Genomic DNA, 20,798 nt, shown 5'->3' with positions numbered 1-20,798 from the left:
TGAACTGTGCGATGTAGTAGGGAGTTGTAGTTTCCAACAAGCCAAATTCTACATAGTTTAGCGCATAAAACGTGGTAATTAACTACAATGACCATAATCCATTGCGCGCGCACTTGTCCGGTCTGTGTTACTTTTACGACTACTACAGAAGAGAGAAGAATGCGCGATCGTGAGGTGATATAGAGAGCAGCTGTTGCTTAGCGACGTATCGTGAGGTGATAGAGAGCAGCTGTTGCTTAGCGACATATCGTGAGGTGATAGAGAGCAGCTGTTGCTTAGCGACATATCGTGAGGTGATAGAGAGCAGCTGTTGCTTAGCGACGTATCGTGATCTTGAGGTGATGTAGAGAGCAGCTGTTGCTTAGCGACGTATCGTGATCTTGAGGTGATGTAGAGAGCAGCTGTTGCTTAGCGACGTGTCGTGATCTTGAGGTGATATAGAGAGCAGCTGTTGCTTAGCGACGTATCGTCTGGTGATATAGAGAGCAGCTGTTGCTTAGCGACGTATCGCGAGGTGATATAGAGAGCAGCTGTTGCTTAGCGACGTATCGTGAGGTGATATAGAGAGCAGCTGTTGCTTAGCGACGTATCGTGAGGTGATATAGAGAGCAGCTGTTGCTTAGCGACGTATCGTGAGGTGATATAGAGAGCAGCTGTTGCTTAGCGACGTATCGCGAGGTGATATAGAGAGCAGCTGTTGCTTAGCGACGTATCGTGAGGTGATATAGAGAGCAGCTGTTGCTTAGCGACGTATCGTGAGGTGATATAGAGAGCAGCTGTTGCTTAGCGACGTATCGTGAGGTGATATAGAGAGCAGCTGTTGCTTAGCGACGTATCGCGAGGTGATATAGAGAGCAGCTGTTGCTTCACCAGGTATCTCTACCTGAAAATGTATGATCTAGGTGGTTGATAGTTGGTATTCAGCAGTCATAAAAGTATGCCTTATTTACTTTGAACAACTACTAAATAGTGACTTTGTCAGACAGCAGCTCTATAGAGATGAGATGATGACTTGGAATGAAATAATAAAGTCATCAAATAAGACAAATGTAATGTATACAACAACTGAAATATATAAAGTGATAAGCAGTAATGGGCAGTCACTACCCTCATGGGACTTTTATTAATTGTTTTATTCTGTGTTACAGCATTCAACCCAAATAATCGAAACCGAAATTGAAAACTGTGATTTATTTTTTTTAAGAATTGAACCGACTTCAAAAAGCACTTCTCTCGTCACTGAAAGCAGTCTGTGCTGCAGATAAAACAACAGAGAGCGAGTCACTGTTTCCTTAAACCTTTACAGACCTCTGTTCCTCCTCAACAACTTCCAGTAGGACAGATCCAGGCTGTGTCTGCTGTGATCTAGCAGCACTGTGTGTTTTGTAAAGCAGTCTGAGTTTATAGATAACCAACTCTGAGAGTGGCACCATTTTCTTACCTGTTCTGGGAAAGAAAAGTCATTTTTAAAGGTAGCTAACTAGTTAGTGCAAAGCAAGCTGCCGGCACACCTGACGGGTAGATCAGAAGATTCAAAAGTCTCCTCTTAGATCTATGCAAATGGAAGTAATTTAATTGCCAAGCTTTTGGTCACAGTAGAGGCTATTTTGTCCCATGTTAGAGAGTCAACAGCAGTAGAGACTGTTCTGTCCCATGTTAGAGAGTCAACAGCAGTAGAGACTGTTCTGTCCCATGTTAGAGAGTCAACAGCAGTAGAGACTGTTCTGTCCCATGTTAGAGAGTCAACAGCAGTAGAGACTGTTCTGTCCCATGTTAGAGAGTCAACAGCAGTAGAGACTGTTCTGTCCCATGTTAGAGAGTCAACAGCAGTAGAGACTGTTCTGTCCCATGTTAGAGAGTCAACAGCAGTAGAGACTGTTCTGTCCCATGTTAGAGAGTCAACAGCAGTAGAGACTGTTCTGTCCCATGTTAGAGAGTCAACAGCAGTAGAGACTGTTCTGTCCCATGTTAGAGAGTCAACAGCAGTAGAGACTGTTCTGTCCCATGTTAGAGAGTCAACAGCAGTAGAGACTGTTCTGTCCCATGTTAGAGAGTCAACAGCAGTAGAGACTGTTCTGTCCCATGTTAGAGAGTCAACAGCAGTAGAGACTGTTCTGTCCCATGTTAGAGAGTCAACAGCAGTAGAGACTGTTCTGTCCCATGTTAGAGAGTCAACAGCAGTAGAGAATGTTCTGTCCCATGGTAGAGAGTCAACAGCAGTAGAGACTGTTCTGTCCCATGTTAGAGAGTCAACAGCAGTAGAGACTGTTCTGTCCCATGTTAGAGAGTCAACAGCAGTAGAGACTGTTCTGTCCCATGTTAGAGAGTCAACAGCAGTAGAGACTGTTTTGTCCCATGTTAGAGAGTCAACTGCAGTAGAGACTGTTCTGTCCCATGTTAGAGAGTCAACAGCAGTAGAGACTGTTCTGTCCCATGTTAGAGAGTCAACAGCAGTAGAGACTGTTCTGTCCCATGTTAGAGAGTCAACAGCAGTAGAGACTGTTCTGTCCCATGTTAGAGAGTCAACAGCAGTAGAGACTGTTCTGTCCCATGTTAGAGAGTCAACAGCAGTAGAGACTGTTCTGTCCCATGTTAGAGAGTCAACAGCAGTAGAGACTGTTCTGTCCCATGTTAGAGAGTCAACAGCAGTAGAGACTGTTCTGTCCCATGTTAGAGAGTCAACAGCAGTAGAGACTGTTCTGTCCCATGTTAGAGAGTCAACAGCAGTAGAGAATGTTCTGTCCCATGGTAGAGAGTCAACAGCAGTAGAGACTGTTCTGTCCCATGGTAGAGAGTCAACAGCAGTAGAGACTGTTCTGTCCCATGTTAGAGAGTCAACAGCAGTAGAGACTGTTCTGTCCCATGTTAGAGAGTCAACAGCAGTAGAGACTGTTTTGTCCCATGTTAGAGAGTCAACTGCAGTAGAGACTGTTCTGTCCCATGTTAGAGAGTGAACAGCAGTAGAGACTGTTCTGTCCCATGTTAGAGAGTCAACAGCAGTAGAGACTGTTCTGTCCCATGTTAGAGAGTCAACAGCAGTAGAGACTGTTCTGTCCCATGTTAGAGAGTCAACAGCAGTAGAGACTGTTCTGTCCCATGTTAGAGAGTCAACAGCAGTAGAGACTGTTCTGTCCCATGTTAGAGAGTCAACAGCAGTAGAGACTGTTCTGTCCCATGTTAGAGAGTCAACAGCAGTAGAGACTGTTCTGTCCCATGTTAGAGAGTCAACAGCAGTAGAGACTGTTCTGTCCCATGTTAGAGAGTCAACAGCAGTAGAGACTGTTCTGTCCCATGTTAGAGAGTCAACAGCAGTAGAGACTGTTCTGTCCCATGTTAGAGAGTCAACAGCAGTAGAGACTGTTCTGTCCCATGTTAGAGAGTCAACAGCAGTAGAGACTGTTCTGTCCCATGTTAGAGAGTCAACAGCAGTAGCAGGGATAGACTGTAGTTCAGAGAGTCTGACTAACGGTGACCTTGCTTGGCCTCTGGTGTCAATACCCAAAATATCTTTCTCGTAATCCCCCTCTTCTTCTCTTCCTCTCTTTTACTTGGTACAGTTTCTCTCTCTCTCTGTCATAGTTTGTTAGAGAGAAAGGCAGAGAGAAACAGAGAGATTTGTTTTGGCGGAAAAAGGGAAGGAGGAGGAGAATAATACTTTAAAGGGGGCAGGAGAAGATTAGTTTTCCTTTCTTGAAGGCGACTGAATGGGTGTGCTAGCCTAAAATCTATGGCACAGTGCAAGCTCTCCCTCTGCTGTGTGACTGTTGTATTACACCACTGTGGAACAGTTTCTGAGACACACTGACATGTTGTGTTTTATCTCTTCTCTCTACAGCCCATTAGCAATGCTGACTTCATAGTCCCAGTGGAGATAGATGGCACTGTTCATCAGGTACTGTAGGATCACTTCTGTCTTCATTCACTTTTAAATACTGGTTATTGGATTATGCCCACCCAGAGTCATTAGTGTCTGCAACGGTGATGTCAGAAATGACAAATTTTACTTTTATAGAAGCCACATTTTTAAAAAGTAATATTTTCACAAGTCTTTCGAAACCCGACCAAATGTTCCACTGTTGCTCCCAGTTCCTCTGAGCTCAACAACTCCGGAGGAAGAGGAGGAGGAGGAGGAGGAGGAGAAAGGTTGTGACCCAGTTCAAGTAATCCAGGATAGGCTGTGTGTATCCTGGTTGGCCTATTCATGATTACTTGTACTGGGTGGCAGCTACTGCTACTGGGAAAGAGGATAGCTGTCTGATTGTTTCACTTAATGTGTGTATGATCAGTGATTGTAGTTGTTGTAATTCTGACTGATTTCAGGTGTATGATCCCAAAACACTGGTTGTAGGTGTAATAGTATGGCATTGGATAAAGCTCAATGTTAAATTCAAATCTCCCTACCATCATGTCTGTGCAAAGTTGATTAGCAAATTTTTATCGGCTTGGAGGTACACAACACGCTCCTCGCCTCTAGTCATGAGCTGTTCGGCAATTACCGAGAACCGCATACTGTATTTTTAACAGGGTCGTTAGCATTAGGAACAAAATACAATACTCCAAATTTGCATTGACTGTGTCAAGTTACTTTTCAATGCGTTCCGGAAAACCTGAGGTCCACCATCCAAGTAAAAAGTTGCCAGGGGGGTACAGCTGCACCCAGGTTAAATAACACCAACATCATTGCTTGCCTGCATGACCTTTGTGCAGTTAAAAGAAAATGCCATGCTTGCTAACTTGGTTAGCGATGTGACTATTTTCAACACATCAACTGTTTTAGACAACAACAAAAATAAGTTTTACCAAGCAATATAAATAAATGCTTAGTAGTGAGTGAATGAGCAACAAAAGTCCCCCCCCCCCAGTCCTGACACACCCACACAGTGTGCTTATTTTCAGTTATTAGGTGGCTCTTAAAAGAGCATCTTTGAGTGCCATTGGACAGGGACTGTGTGTGTGTGTGTGTGTGTGTGTGTGTGTGTGTGTGTGTGTGTGTGTGTGTGTGTGTGTGTGTGTGTGTGTGTGTGTGTGTGTGTGTGTGTACTACTGCTCATATCTTGCTACTACGGAGGAGACTGGAGATAGAATACATCATTGCCCTCATCCGTCAGATTCATGCCACCCCCTACGCTACATCCCAGGGACACGCTGCTTAATGACCAGGTGGGAGGATTGTGTTCCCTGAAATGCGTACACCAGCTGATTGACGGAGCGCCCGGCCCTCTCTATGCACTTTTTTTTTTTCATCTTCTGGTCTCACTGGAACATCCAGCGCAGCGCGATATCAAGAGAGGACCACCGTCGTCCCGGGAAACATTCGGATGACCGCCTCTAAATCTGTGTATCAGCCGCACCAGTGCCGTCCCCTCGGTTTAATCCCAAGACGTTTCCAGCGAGGTGGATGACTAGGATGTCAAGGGGGGAGAAGTAGCACAGTCCCTCTGCTGGCGCAGAACACAGAGCAGTTTGTGCCACTTCATGCCTTGCTCTCCCGAGCCACTTAATGTGACAGTCAATGTATTATGGGTTTGGGGTCAAAACGTTTACACAGATCAGACACGAACAGAGTAGGATTAGCTCAGTTTCAAAGGTGTTTATTAAAATAATAGTCAAAAAGAAAAGGTCTCCCCCATGGGGGGGATCAAAAACTGAACTCCCTCCTGTTACCTCTGGTACCGTCCCCAACTATACAGGAGTCCTTTCCTCCCCCAGTCTCTCTCTGTGTGCTGCCCTTCTGGCAGCTTTATGGGACTTGTACAGCTGGTGAGCAATCAGCCCTTGATTACTCACCAATCCCCAATCAGCCCCAATTAGTCCTGGGCAGAGAGCCCGTCGAGACCTGGCACGTCCAACAGATGGAGCCATCGCCTCGTGATGTATACTCCGTCTGTCACCAGGCCTCGACGAGTCTCCCCCTGGTGGCTGACCTGCTGTACGCCACAGTATGTAAACAGTTAATGGGTAGGCTACATGGTGATTATTGTGTATTTTCCAGGAACTTCCTCTTATTGTCTTGTTAACTGGAACATTTTCCCTGATCTCTTTTTTTTCTCCTTATTGGCTTAAATGGGTTTCTGTTTTTTTTGTAGTTTTTTTCGCTTCCCTATGTAAAATCAGCTATTAATGTTAAAAAAGTACTAACTACATTATTTCTGTTGCCATTAGTTATGTTGGTGTACTTTTTACTTGACTTGTATTGCTGTGTTATGATGTATTATAATGTTGTGTTTTACACCTTCTGGTGTAAAAACCAAGGAAATTAGATGATTAGGCTGTTTGAGAAGGTTTGAATCCTAAGCAACCTGCATCTACAATGTTTGAAGTGCAATAGACCAATATACAGTAGCTTCTGTAGTAGGTAAAAGCTGTGTGTTGAAAAACCTTGGTAGAGCATGGGTGGGGTAGGCATTGTGGTGCTCATGTTAATTTCCTTTTCTTTTTCTGCTTCAGACCAATGCCTACTTCTCACATAAAACACGTGTTTTTTAGTTGTGAATCATCCTATATTAATCTGTGGTTGCAGGTTTACGTGCTGAAGAGACCTCATGTGGATGAGTTCCTGCAGAAGATGGGAGAGCTGTTTGAATGTGTTCTGTTCACGGCTAGTCTTGCAAAGGTACTTTCAACAACTCTAATCCTTTGTCACTTCTCTGAAATACTCTAGTAGTCTACTATAGAGAATAGGGTGCATACTCTAGTAGTCTACTATAGGGAATAGGGTGCATACTCTAGTAGTCTACTATAGAGAATAGGGTGCATACTCTAGTAGTCTACTATAGGGAATAGGGTGCATACTCTAGTAGTCTACTATAGGGAATAGGGTGCATACTCTAGTAGTCTACTATAGGGAATAGGGTGCATACTCTAGTAGTCTACTATAGAGAATAGGGTGCATACTCTAGTAGTCTACTATAGGGAATAGGGTGCATACTCTAGTAGTCTACTATAGGGAATAGGGTGCATACTCTAGTAGTCTACTATAGGGAATAGGGTGCATACTCTAGTAGTCTACTATAGGGAATAGGGTGCATACTCTAGTAGTCTACTATAGGGAATAGGGTGCATACTCTAGTAGTCTACTATAGAGAATAGGGTGCATACTCTAGTAGTCTACTATAGGGAATAGGGTGCATACTCTAGTAGTCTACTATAGGGAATAGGGTGCATACTCTAGTAGTCTACTATAGGGAATAGGGTGCATACTCTAGTAGTCCACTATAGGGAATAGGGTGCATACTCTAGTAGTCTACTATAGGGAATAGGGTGCATACTCTAGTAGTCTACTATAGGGAATAGGGTGCATACTCTAGTAGTCCACTATAGGGAATAGGGTGCATACTCTAGTAGTCTACTATAGGGAATAGGGTGCATACTCTAGTAGTCTACTATAGGGAATAGGGTGCATACTCTAGTAGTCTACTATACGGAATAGGGTGCATACTCTAGTAGTCCACTATAGGGAATAGGGTGCATACTCTAGTAGTCTACTATAGGGAATAGGGTGCATACTCTAGTAGTCTACTATAGGGAATAGGGTGCATACTCTAGTAGTCTACTATAGGGAATAGGGTGCATACTCTAGTAGTCCACTATAGGGAATAGGGTGCATACTCTAGTAGTCTACTATAGGGAATAGGGTGCATACTCTAGTAGTCTACTATAGGGAATAGGGTGCATACTCTAGTAGTCCTCTATAGGGAATAGGGTGCATACTCTAGTAGTCTACTATAGGGAATAGGGTGCATACTCTAGTAGTCTACTATAGGGAATAGGGTGCATACTCTAGTAGTCTACTATAGAGAATAGGGTGCATACTCTAGTAGTCTACTATAGGGAATAGGGTGCATACTCTAGTAGTCTACTATAGGGAATAGGGTGCATACTCTAGTAGTCTACTATAGGGAATAGGGTGCATACTCTAGTAGTCCTCTATAGGGAATAGGGTGCATACTCTAGTAGTCTACTATAGGGAATAGGGTGCATACTCTAGTAGTCTACTATAGGGAATAGGGTGCATACTCTAGTAGTCTACTATAGAGAATAGGGTGCATACTCTAGTAGTCTACTATAGGGAATAGGGTGCATACTCTAGTAGTCTACTATAGGGAATAGGGTGCATACTCTAGTAGTCTACTATAGGGAATAGGGTGCATACTCTAGTAGTCTACTATAGGGAATAGGGTGCATACTCTAGTAGTCCTCTATAGGGAATAGGGTGCATACTCTAGTAGTCCTCTATAGGGAATAGGGTGCATACTCTAGTAGTCCTCTATAGGGAATAGGGTGCATACTCTAGTAGTCCTCTATAGGGAATAGGGTGCATACTCTAGTAGTCCTCTATAGGGAATAGGGTGCATACTCTAGTAGTCCTCTATAGGGAATAGGGTGCATACTCTAGTAGTCTACTATAGGGAATAGGGTGCATACTCTAGTAGTCCTCTATAGGGAATAGGGTGCATACTCTAGTAGTCCTCTATAGGGAATAGGGTGCATACTCTAGTAGTCCTCTATAGGGAATAGGGTGCATACTCTAGTAGTCTACTATAGGGAATAGGGTGCCTTTTGGGACATGGCTCTGTTCTCATTGTTTTGGTTTCTGTTTCTTCTGCTCCCCTGTCTTCTGTCCCACCTTCTGTCTTCTGTTCTGCCTGTGTTAATATCTATCTACTCCCTTCTGTTCTGCCTGTGTTAATATCTATCTACTCCCTTCTGTTCTCCCTGTGTTAATATCTATCTACTCCCTTCTGTTCTGCCTGTGTTAATATCTATCTACTCCCTTCTGTTCTGCCTGTGTTAATATCTATCTACTCCCTTCTGTTCTCCCTGTGTTAATATCTATCTACTCCCTTCTGTTCTCCCTGTGTTAATATCTATCTACTCCCTTCTGTTCTCCCTGTGTTAATATCTATCTACTCCCTTCTGTTCTGCCTGTGTTAATATCTATCTACTCCCTTCTGTTCTGCCTGTGTTAATATCTATCTACTCCCTTCTGTTCTCCCTGTGTTAATATCTATCTACTCCCTTCTGTTCTCCCTGTGTTAATATCTATCTACTCCCTTCTGTTCTGCCTGTGTTAATATCTATCTACTCCCTTCTGTTCTGCCTGTGTTAATATCTATCTACTCCCTTCTGTTCTGCCTGTGTTAATATCTATCTACTCCCTTCTGTTCTGCCTGTGTTAATATCTATCTACTCCCTTCTGTTCTCCCTGTGTTAATATCTATCTACTCCCTTCTGTTCTGCCTGTGTTAATATCTATCTACTCCCTTCTGTTCTGCCTGTGTTAATATCTATCTACTCCCTTCTGTTCTCCCTGTGTTAATATCTATCTACTCCCTTCTGTTCTCCCTGTGTTAATATCTATCTACTCCCTTCTGTTCTGCCTGTGTTAATATCTATCTACTCCCTTCTGTTCTGCCTGTGTTAATATCTATCTACTCCCTTCTGTTCTGCCTGTGTTAATATCTATCTACTCCCTTCTGTTCTGCCTGTGTTAATATCTATCTACTCCCTTCTGTTCTCCCTGTGTTAATATCTATCTACTCCCTTCTGTTCTCCCTGTGTTAATATCTATCTACTCCCTTCTGTTCTCCCTGTGTTAATATCTATCTACTCCCTTCTGTTCTCGCCGTGTTAATATCTATCTACTCCCTTCTGTTCTCCCTGTGTTAATATCTATCTACTCCCTTCTGTTCTCCCTGTGTTAATATCTATCTACTCCCTTCTGTTCTCCCTGTGTTAATATCTATCTACTCCCTTCTGTTCTCCCTGTGTTAATATCTATCTACTCCCTTCTGTTCTGCCTGTGTTAATATCTATCTACTCCCTTCTGTTCTCCCTGTGTTAATATCTATCTACTCCCTTCTGTTCTCCCTGTGTTAATATCTATCTACTCCCTTCTGTTCTGCCTGTGTTAATATCTATCTACTCCCTTCTGTTCTCCCTGTGTTAATATCTATCTACTCCCTTCTGTTCTCCCTGTGTTAATATCTATCTACTCCCTTCTGTTCTGCCTGTGTTAATATCTATCTACTCCCTTCTGTTCTCCCTGTGTTAATATCTATCTACTCCCTTCTGTTCTCCCTGTGTTAATATCTATCTACTCCCTTCTGTTCTCCCTGTGTTAATATCTATCTACTCCCTTCTGTTCTCCCTGTGTTAATATCTATCTACTCCCTTCTGTTCTCCCTGTGTTAATATCTATCTACTCCCTTCTGTTCTCCCTGTGTTAATATCTATCTACTCCCTCCTCTTGTCCATCTCTTTGAGCCGTTCTCTGTCAACTTCTGATGCATGATGGGCAAGTGTCAACTGTCTGTGTGGTAAATGAGCGTCTCCCATTTTCAAAGTGTCCTACCCTTCAGTAGTGGGATCTCTCTGTCGTACGGAGACTACCAACCATGTCATTAAGCAGCTGCATTAAATCACTAAGATGTGCTAGTCTAGCCTGGGTACCAGTCTGTTTGTGTCATCATGTCACTCCTTTTCGTGCCAAAGGTTTGGTAGCATGATTGCACTAACAGGCTAGTGGTAGTTGTAACATGGTAGCTTCAGAGATTCCTGCTTCCATCTCTGTACAGTGTCTTCTTTCACCTTTTGATATCTGTACTGTCTGACCCCTGACCTGTAACCTTTTTGACCCGTGTGTGTCCAGTATGCTGACCCTGTGGCGGATCTCCTGGACCAGTGGGGTGTGTTCCGAGCCCGTCTGTTCAGGGAGTCATGTGTGTTTCACCGGGGGAACTATGTTAAGGACCTGAGCAGGCTGGGTAGAGAGCTCAGTAACGTCATCATACTGGACAACTCTCCTGCCTCCTACATCTTCCACCCGGAGAACGCTGTGAGTTCACTAGTTACGCCTGTGTATGGCAGACAATTCTCCTGCCACTGGCCGAATGATCTTCCCTGGGAGCTACTGGCTCCGCCAGGTTTTGTTCCAGCCCTGCTCTAACACACGCGGTTCTTCTAATCAGCTGCTGATCTAGACGTTGATCACTTGAATCAGGTGTGTTTAGTGCAGGGCCGTTACACCCAGTAGACCCAACTGAACCAGCATGTGCTGTCTGTCTCCTCAGGTGCCGGTCCAGTCGTGGTTTGATGATCTGAGCGACACAGAGCTACAGGACCTGCTGCCCTTCTTCGAGGGCCTGAGCAGAGAGGAAGAGGTGTATGGTGTGTTGCAGAACCTCCGGGGCAGGTAGCGCCAGGGTAACACCACCTTCCTCCTTTCTCTCCCTCCCTCTCTCTCGCTCTCTCTCACTGTCTCTCTCTCTCTCCCTCTCTCTCTCTCACTCTGCCTCTTTAACGACACACCATCGCTCAGGCTTAGACAGATGTCCCGGCCTCCGGCCCCTAGGGGCAACCTGGAGTCACACTGTGGATTGTAGTGGGTAACCCAACACCAGACACCCCAAACAGTACACCTCTCTCCGCTATGGTATCCTCTCCTGGAGGCTGGGGGCTCACTGTAGTCAGAGTGAAGAATACTCCAACTCCCATGGAGCACAGTGGCGGAATCAGGAAGCTCGACTGTGACATCATCAGTTAGAAGATGTGTATGGAGCGGCAGAATGCGGTTCTGATTTGAGGGAATGGACGCAAAGGAAGAAACTCTAGTCTTGTCACACCGACTAACAGGCAGAGTTGTTACTTTTAACCAAAAATCTATATTTTGTGTGGAAATGTTTTTGTTGTGAAGATATCCGATAAATTCAGTCTGAGTATTAGGTCCTTGTATTGTTGCTATGCATCAGGCAGTTTCTGGTAGTTTGAAAGGACTGTGATTTAATGTTTTCCTTTTCTTACCGAATGAAGTGCCTTGTTTGAATGTGGTTATGAGGAGATATTTTGTACATGGCATATTTGCAGAATACTTCTCCAGTCTTTTTATTGAATTCTGTCTATACTTTAAAATGGAGACCGCTATGATTCTTTATAACAAAGCACTGTTGTTATTTTAGCAGGAGGTTGTCATACCTTGTATTGGTTACACGTTATATTCTCTTCTTTTTGACACCATATAAGTGTTTTATTTTCTCTTTATCTTGCTGTCTTCACTATACCTTAGAATAGTGTATTATGGTTAATTTGTTTTAAGAAGTAAAGGAATATGTAACTTTCTACATGGCAATTAGGCCTAATTTTGGGAAACATCCTGAACCATAGTTGAATTTGTGCCAACATTTTTCAATGTATTTCTTTTATTCGTTTTTGCCAAACGTCATTTCAATTGTTAAAATCTAAGTAGGGGTTTACCTCAGTCTGTTTTAAGGAGTTTTGCCAGTTAACGAATGCCATTCAGTTATGTTTTGAAGTGAATGGATCATACTTTGTTAGCAATCCATTTAATTATTTTAGTCTGCTAGTTTTTAACTAGCATGCAAGTCATTTTATTTCTGCACATGGATATAAGTCTAGCAACAAACAAACAAAAATATCCTACAGGAGGCTGTAACCCTTACCAATCTCCCCCCCCACCCCCCAGTGGTACACTGTTGCCATGGTATCCGTCTCATTGTTTCCAGTGATCTGGTGTGCGTCCCAAATGGCACCCTATTCCCTATTTAGTGCACTACTGTTGACCAGGGCCCATGGTCCAAAGTAGTGCACTACATTGGAGTTAGGGTGTAATTTGGGATGCTGTCCTGATGTTGTACAGTATTCTAATGGGTAGAGTGCCATGTTTCTCCTCACCGCAGTGCCTGACTTGAGTCCTGAGGACACACACTGAAACAGTACTGTAACCATGGGCAATAACTTTCAGGAGACTCAACCTGGGTCAGTGTTAGAGCAGAGTGTTTTACCCCCCCATACCATGTGACCTGATCAGAAAATACTCTGGCCTCGTTGTTATTGGCTATTACTAGGGCCTGTTGTATTGATTTCTTTTAACACGTTACAAAATATAATACAAATTCAACAATTTACAAATACATTTTCAAGAAAAACGGTCACATTCCTCAGCAAGGTGGTCCCCATTCAACACGTTGAACTGCAAAGAGGCACCAGAACATCCTGTTGTAGAGAACTCCTGTAGGTTGTTCCATACATGGACATCCTGTTGTAGAGAACTCCTGTAGGTTGTTCCATACATGGACATCCTGTTGTAGAGAACTCCTGTAGGTTGTTCCATACATGGACATCCTGTTGTAGAGAACTCCTGTAGGTTGTTCCATACATGGACATCCTGTTGTAGAGAACTCCTGTAGGTTGTTCCATACATGGACATCCTGTTGTAGAGAACTCCTGTAGGTTGTTCCATACATGGACATCCTGTTGTAGAGAACTCCTGTAGGTTGTTCCATACATGGACATCCTGTTGTAGAGAACTCCTGTAGGTTGTTCCATACATGGAATGCAAAGAAACTAAAAGCTGATTGACTTGACTCTCTGATCTGATTAGGTTAGGGAAAACTCCTGTCCCTCCCCATCTCATTGTGTAGGAGTCTGAACACTGAATACAGGTTCTGTTGTAACACTCTGGGCACTGCTAAAGGACCGCAGGATACCTCGGCATGGTAATAATGCCTTAAAGCAATTCTCCGTCATGAATCCCAAGGTATCTAGTCTAGCTGTAACATCATAGACCAGGAAGAAACACAATCTCCTGACCAATGGGTAAAAGCAGCAGGTGGTCACGTGATCACCTGCTGGGTGTCGACGAGCTGTGCGATTCGTTCGAGAAATGAAACAGAAAATGATGTTCTGTACAGAGACAATAGGACGGTCACCCGCTGCTTTTAATGGTTGGCACAGTGTGTTTAGACCTGAAGGTTTTTACTAGTGATTTTGGTAGGCAGGCTACTGTTGGTAGCTCCTATGGGGTCTTGGGGTACCATATTGTCAACCTGTGGTTGTTGACATGGACATTTTAATAATAATGCTTGTGTATTATTGCTGATGATTGGGGTGTCATGCTTTCAAGATGTTACTTGTTTTTAATGCAATGAATGCCCTTTAGTGTAATAGAAAGTGTTACTGGGTTTCACCTCTCTGACAAACTCTCTCTCTCTCTGAAACTGTTGTTCATATCATTGTGATATTTTTCTAGTTACCTTTGTCAGTATTTGGTTTTGAAAAAGTTGCCCGTTTTACCCATTTTTATCCAGCTGGTGTTTTAATTTGTCTTCTCTCAGCACGGTAACGTCCCTCTCTCTCTCTCTGATGACCAACACCTCTAGCACACTGAGAAAACAGATATTGGTGACGACATCTATTGAATTACGTTTTCAATCAGAACTCTTTTACCTCACATACAGTGCCAGTCAAAAGTTTGGACACACCTACTCGTTCAAGGGTTTTTCTTTATTTTTACTATTTTCTACATTGTAGAATAATGGTGACGACATCAAAAACTATGAAATAACACACATGGAATCACGTAGTAACCAAAAAAGTGTTAAACAAATCAAAATATATTTTATATTTGAGATTCTTCAAAGTAGCCACTTTTTTGCCTTGTTGACATCTTTGCACACACTTGGCATTCTCTCAACCAGCTTTTCATTCACTCATCCCAAACCATCTCAATTGGGTTGAGGTCGGGTGATTGTGGAGGCCAGGCCATCTGATACAGCACTCCATCACTCTCCTTCTTGGTCAAATGGGGTCATTGTCCTGTTGAAAAACAAATGATAGTCCCATTAAGCGCAAACCAGATGGGACGGCGTATCGCTGCAGAATGCTGTGGTAGCGATGCTGGTTAAGTGTGCCTTGAATTCTAAATAAATCACTGACAGTGTCACCAGCAAAGCACCGTCACACCTCCATCCTTCACGGTGGGAACCACACATGCGGAGATCATCCGTTCAACTTCTCTGCGTCTCACAAAGACACAGCAGGTTGGAACCAAAAAGCTCACATTTTTTGGTTGCAATTTCAGAGACTTGTAACTCTAATGAACCTATCCTCTGCAACAGAGAACTCTGCGTCTTCCTTTCCTGTGGCGGTCCTCATAAGAGCCAGTTTCATTATGGTGCGACTGCACTTTAAGACACTTTCAAAGTTCTTGAAATTTTCCAGATTGACTGACCTTCATGTCTTAAAGTAATGATGGACTGTTGTTTCTCTTTGCTTATTTGAGCTGTTCTTGCCATAATATGGACTTTGGTGTTTTACCAAATAGGGCTGTCTTCTGTATACCACCCCTACCTTGTCACAACACGACTGTCTCAAACGCATTAAGAAGGAAAGAAATTCCACAATTGAACTTTTAACAAGGCACACCTGTTAATTGAAATGCATTCCAGGTGACTACCACATGAAGCTGGTTGAGAGAATTCCAAGAGTGTGCAAAGCTGTCATCAAGGCAAAGGGTGGCTACTTTGAAGAATCTCAAATATAAAATGTATTTTGATTTGTTTAACCCTTTTTTTTTGGTTACTATATGATTCCATATGTGTTATTTCATAGTTTAAATGTCTTTACTATTATTCTACAATGTAGAAAATAGTAAAAATAAAGAAAAACCCTTGAATGAGTAGGTGTGTCCAAACTTTTGACTGGTACTGTATATGAAGACTAGGTGTATGTATGACGTGTCAGACGCTGCATTCAGTCACACACTGTCACACACCTCCTTGTTTAAAACAGTCTTCTACCAGTCTCCGATTTCAACTCACAGGGAAGTTCAGTTGTTATTCTTTGTCAGATTTTTTGTTGTTACTTTCTCTTCTAAGTGGTGTACTTTTGAGTGTCCATGTTTTGTTTTCACCCTGTACTCCCCACACTATCAACGTTTCTTTGCCGTCTTTTAAATGTAATAAAATGTTAATTGCAACCCATACCTTCATACCGCATATTTATTTCATGCCCTACCAACCCATACCGGCCCCTACCAACCCATGCCTACTCCTGCCAGCCCATACCGACCCATACTAGCCCTTACCAGCCGCTACCAACCTATACATTCAGGCATGACTTGTGATATTGATTTGTCAGTTGTGATTAATATATTGCTAAACAGTTTAAAGCTAAGGTATGGCTAGACGATACATTGTTTGATTGAAGCAAAAGGATCGTCAGAGAAGACTGAAGTGAAGACAGATCTGGGCCTGTATTTAGTGCTGATCTAGGATCAGGTCCCCATTTCTTGTTGATTTTATGATTTAAAAGGTAAAACTGATCCTAGATCAGCACTCCTCCTCCTATGAGACTGAATACAGGCCCTGTTGTGACTCCATCTGAGTCTCTCAAACCCCAGCAGGTCAGAGAGGGACATTGCTGTACAGTGGTATATATATTTTTTTTACAGTATTCATGATTTTGGAGCATATTTCCTTCCTTGTCACAATAAAGCACCTTTTTAATAAAATAAGAAGTCATGGTTTTTTTTTAGCACTTTTTCTCAATTGGTTGATAAGCCCTTGGCGAGTTGAATCGGTTTTCGCTAAATGACGAATGATTAAGTACAAGTACAAAATACTATCTGCTCTAACACCTGCTCTTTGCATGACGAAGGACTGACCAGGTGAATCCAGGGGAAAGCTATGATCTCTTATTGATGTCACTTGTTAAATCCACTTCAATCAGTGTAGACCACAGGAGGTTAGTGGCACCTTAATTGGGGAGGACAAGCTTGTGGTAATAGCTGGAATGGTATCAAGTACTTGAAAGACATTGGTTTCCATGTATTTGATGCCATTCCATTCGCTCTGTTCCAGCCATTATTATGAGCCGTCCTCTCATCAGCAGCCTCCACTGGTGTTTTATTTATTTATTTATTTCACCTTTATTTAACCAGGTAGGCAAGTTGAGAACAAGTTCTCATTTACAATTGCGACCTGGCCAAGATAAAGCGAAGCAGTTCGACAACATACAAAAACACAGAGTTACACATGGAGTAAAACAACATACAATCAATGACGCAGTTGGAAAATATAAATATGACTAAATACAATGTGAGCAAATGATGTGAGATAAGGGAGGTAAAGGCAAAAAAATGCCATGGTGGAAAAGTAAATAAAGTATAGCAAGAAAAACACTGGAATGGTAGATTTGTAGTTTGAAGAAAGTTCAGAGATAAAATATAAATAATATGGTGCAAAGGAGCAAAATAAATAAATACAGTAGGGGAAGAGGTAGTAGTTTGGGCTAAATTATAGATGGGCTATGTACAGGTGCAGTGATCTGTGAGCTGCTCTGACAGCTGGTGCTTAAAGCTAGTGAGGGAGATAAGTGTTTCCAGTTTCAGAGATTTTTGTAGTTCGTTCCAGTCATTGGCAGCAGAGAACTGGAAGGAGAGACGACCAAAGGAGGAGTTGGCTTTAGGGGTGACCAGAGAGATATACCTGCTGGAGCGCGTGCTACAGGTGGGTGCTGCTATGGTGACCAGTGAGCGGAGATAAGGGGGGACTTTACCTAGCAGGGTCTTGTAGATGACCTGGAGCCAATGTGTTTGGCGACGATTATGAAGCGAAGGCCAGCCAACGAGAGCGTACAGGTCGCAGTGGTGGGTAGTATATGGGGCTTTGGTGACAAAACGGATGGCACTGTGATAGACTGCATCCAGCTTGTTGAGTAGGGTAATGGAAGCTATTTTGTAAATGACATCGCCGAAGTCGAGGATTGGTAGGATGGTCAGTTTTACGAGGGTATGTTTGGCAGCATGAGTGAAGGATGCTTTGTTGTGAAATAGGAAGCCAATTCGAGATTTCACTTTGGATTGGAGATGATTGATGTGAGTCTGGAAGGAGAGTTTACAGTCTAACCAGACACCTAGGTATTTGTAGTTGTCCACAAATTCTAAGTTAGAACCGTCCAGAGAAGTGATGCTGGACAGGCGGGCAGGTGCAGGCAGCGATCGGTTGAAGAGCATGCATTTAGTTTTACTTGTGTTTAGGAGCAGTTGGAGACCACGGAAGGAGAGTTGAATGGCATTGAAGCTCGTCTGGAGGGTTGTTAACACAGTGTCCAAAGAAGGGCCAGAAGTGTACAGAATGGTGTCGTCTGCGTAGAGGTGGATCAGAGATTCACCAGCAGCAAGAGCGACATCATTTATGTATACAGAGAAAAGAGTTGGCCCCAAGAATTGAACCCTGTGGTACCCCCATAGAGACTGCCAGAGGTCCAGACAGTAGGCCCTCCGATTTGACACACTGAACTCTGTCAGAGAAGTAGTTGGTGAACCAGGCGACGCAATCGTTTGAGAAACCAAGGCTACTGAGTCTGCCGATGAGGATGTGGTGATTAACAGAGTCAAAAGCTTTGGCCAGGTCAATGAATACGGCAGCACAGTATTGTTTCTTATCGATGGCGGTTACGATGTCGTTTAGGACCTTGAGCGTGGCTGAGGTGCACCCATGACCAGCTCTGAAACCAGATTGCATAGCGGAGAGGGTGCGGTGGGATTCGAAATGGTCGGTAATCTGTTTGTTGACTTGGCTTTCGAAGACCTTAGAAAGGCAGGGTAGGATGGATATAGGTCTGTAGCAATTTGGGTCAAGAGTGTCACCTCCTTTGAAGAGGGGGATGACAGCAGCTGCTTTCCAATCTATGGGAATCTCAGACGACACGAAAGAGAGGTTGAACAGGCTAGTAATAGGGGTTGCAATAATTTCGGCAGATAATTTTAGAAAGAAAGGGTCCAGATTGTCAAGCCCAGCTGATTTGTAGGGGTCCAGATTTTGCAGCTCTTTCAGAACATCAGCTGAATGGATTTGGGAGAAGGAGAAATGGGGGAGGCTTGGGCGAGTAGCTGTGGGGGGTGCAGTGCTGTTGAATGCAGTAGGGGTAGTTAGGTGGAAAGCATGGCCAGCCGTAGAAAAATGCTTATTGAAATTCTCAATTATAGTGGGCTTATCGGTGGTGACAGAGTTTCCTATCCTCAGTGCAGTGGGCAGTTGGGAGGAGGTGTTGTTATTCTCCATGGACTTTACAATGTCCCAGAACTTTTTAGAGTTGGAGTTGCACGAAGCGAATTTCTGTTTGAAAAAGCTAGCCTTGGCGTTTCTAACTGCCTGTGTGTATTGGTTTCTAACTTCCCTAAAACGTTGCATATCGCGGGGGCAGTTCGATGCTAATGCAGAACGCCACAGGATATTTTTGTGTTGGTTAAGGGCAGTCAGGTCTGGGGAGAACCAAGGGCTATATCTGTTCCTGGTTCTAAATTTCTTGAAAGGGGCATGCTTATTTAAGATGGAGAGGAAGGCATTTTAAAAAAATAACCAGGCATCCTCTACTGACGGGATGAGGTCAATATCCTTCCAGGATACCAGGGCCAGGTCGAATAGAAAGGCTTGCTCGTTGAAATGTTTCAGGGAGCGTTTGACAGTGATGAGTGGAGGTCGTTTGACCGCTGACCCATTACGGGTGCACGCAATGAGGCAGTGATCGCTGAGATCTTGGTTGAAAACAGCAGAGGTGTATTTAGAGGGCACGTTGGTTAGGATGATATCTATGAGGGTGCCAGTGTTTGCGGCTTTGGGGTTGTACCTGGTGGGTTCATTAATAATTTGTGTGAGATTGAGGGCATCAAGCTTGGATTGTAGGATGGCTGGGGTGTTGTAGGATGGCATGTCCCAGTTTAGGTCACCTAGTAGCACGAGCTCTGAAGATAGATGGGGGGCAATCAGTTCACATATGGTGTCCAGAGCACAACTAGGGGCCGAGGGGGGTCTATAGCAGGCGGCAACGGTGAGAGACTTGTTTTTGGAGAGGTGGATTTTTAAAAGTAGAAGTTCAAATTGTTTGGGTACAGACCTGGATAGCAGGACAGAACTCTGCAGGCTATCTCTGCAGTAGATTGCAACACCGCCCCCTTTGGTCGTTCTATCTTGTCAGAAAACGTTGTAGTTAGGGATGAAGATTTCAGAGTTTTTGGTGGACTTCCTAAGCCAAGATTCAGACACAGCTAGGACATCCGGGTTGGCAGAGTGTGCTAAAGCAGTGAATAAAACAAACTTAGGGAGGAGGCTTCTAATGTTAACATGCATGAAACCAAGGTTATTACGGTTACAGAAGTCATCAAAAGAGAGCGCCTGGGGAGTAGGAGTGGAGCCAGGCACTGCAGGGCCTGGATTCACCTCTACATCCCCAGAGGAGCAGAGAAGAATAAGTATGAGGGTACGGCTAAAAGCTATAAGAATTGGTCGTCTGTGACGTCCAGAATAGAGAGAAAAAGGAGCAGGTTTCTGGGGGTGATAAAATAGCTTCAAGGTATAATGTACAGACAAAGGTATGGTGGGATGTGAGTACAGAGGAGGTAAACCTAGGCATTTAGTGATTATGAGAGAGATATTGTCTCTAGAAACATCATTGAAACCAGAAGATGTCATAGCATGTGTGGGTGGAGGAACTGAGAGGTTGGATAAGGTATAATGAGCAGGGCTAGAGGCTCTACAGTGAAATAAGCCAATAAACACTAACCAGAACAGCAATGGAGAAGGCATATTGACATTAAGGAGAGGCATGCTTAGCCGAGTGATCAAAGGGTCCAGTGAGATTCAGACAGCTAGCCGGGCCATAGGTAGCAAGCTGGTGGAAGATGGGAGGGAGGTCTGTTTTTAGCCACCTCGTGCGTTTCCGTCTGTGGGTTAGTGGGGTTCCGTGTGGAAGGGGGGACCAGTCCAAGTTGGCAAAATAGTTAGTTATAGTGGCCCAATAAAAGTGTCCGATAGACCTATTCAGATCGCAGCCGAAAAGACAGCTAACGATTAGCGGGCCGCAGATGGGCGATCAGGTTACGTCGCGACGGAGGGGCCAGTTGGATAACTCCCTCGGGCAGATAACGTCGTTGGTCCAGTCGTGAAGACCCGATGGGGCTCCGCATCGGCAGTAAAACGGGTCAGGAGAGGTGAGTTGTA

At 43.7% G+C, this 20,798-nt stretch overlaps 1 protein-coding gene across 2 annotated transcripts in view; it reads left to right on the top strand.

The window, feature by feature from the left end:
* LOC106569810 (CTD small phosphatase-like protein) overlaps positions 1-15,779 on the top strand; it is a 50,617-nt gene extending 34,838 nt beyond the window's left edge. For both annotated transcript variants that reach the window (XM_014141440.2, XM_014141441.3), the window contains 4 exons: positions 3,836-3,892; positions 6,521-6,613; positions 10,652-10,837; positions 11,073-15,779. In XM_014141440.2, the coding sequence (XP_013996915.1) occupies positions 3,836-3,892; positions 6,521-6,613; positions 10,652-10,837; positions 11,073-11,198 (462 nt within the window). In that variant the 3' untranslated portion in view covers positions 11,199-15,779. The remainder of the gene's footprint in view (positions 1-3,835; positions 3,893-6,520; positions 6,614-10,651; positions 10,838-11,072) is intronic.
* The last annotated feature ends 5,019 nt before the right edge of the window (positions 15,780-20,798 follow it).

Source organism: Salmo salar, chromosome 14, assembly GCF_965601325.2.
Source record: "Salmo salar chromosome 14, fSalSal1, whole genome shotgun sequence".
In the NCBI taxonomy this organism is placed as follows: Eukaryota; Metazoa; Chordata; class Actinopteri; order Salmoniformes; family Salmonidae; genus Salmo; species Salmo salar.
This window is presented reverse-complemented; position numbering and strand designations above follow the sequence as displayed.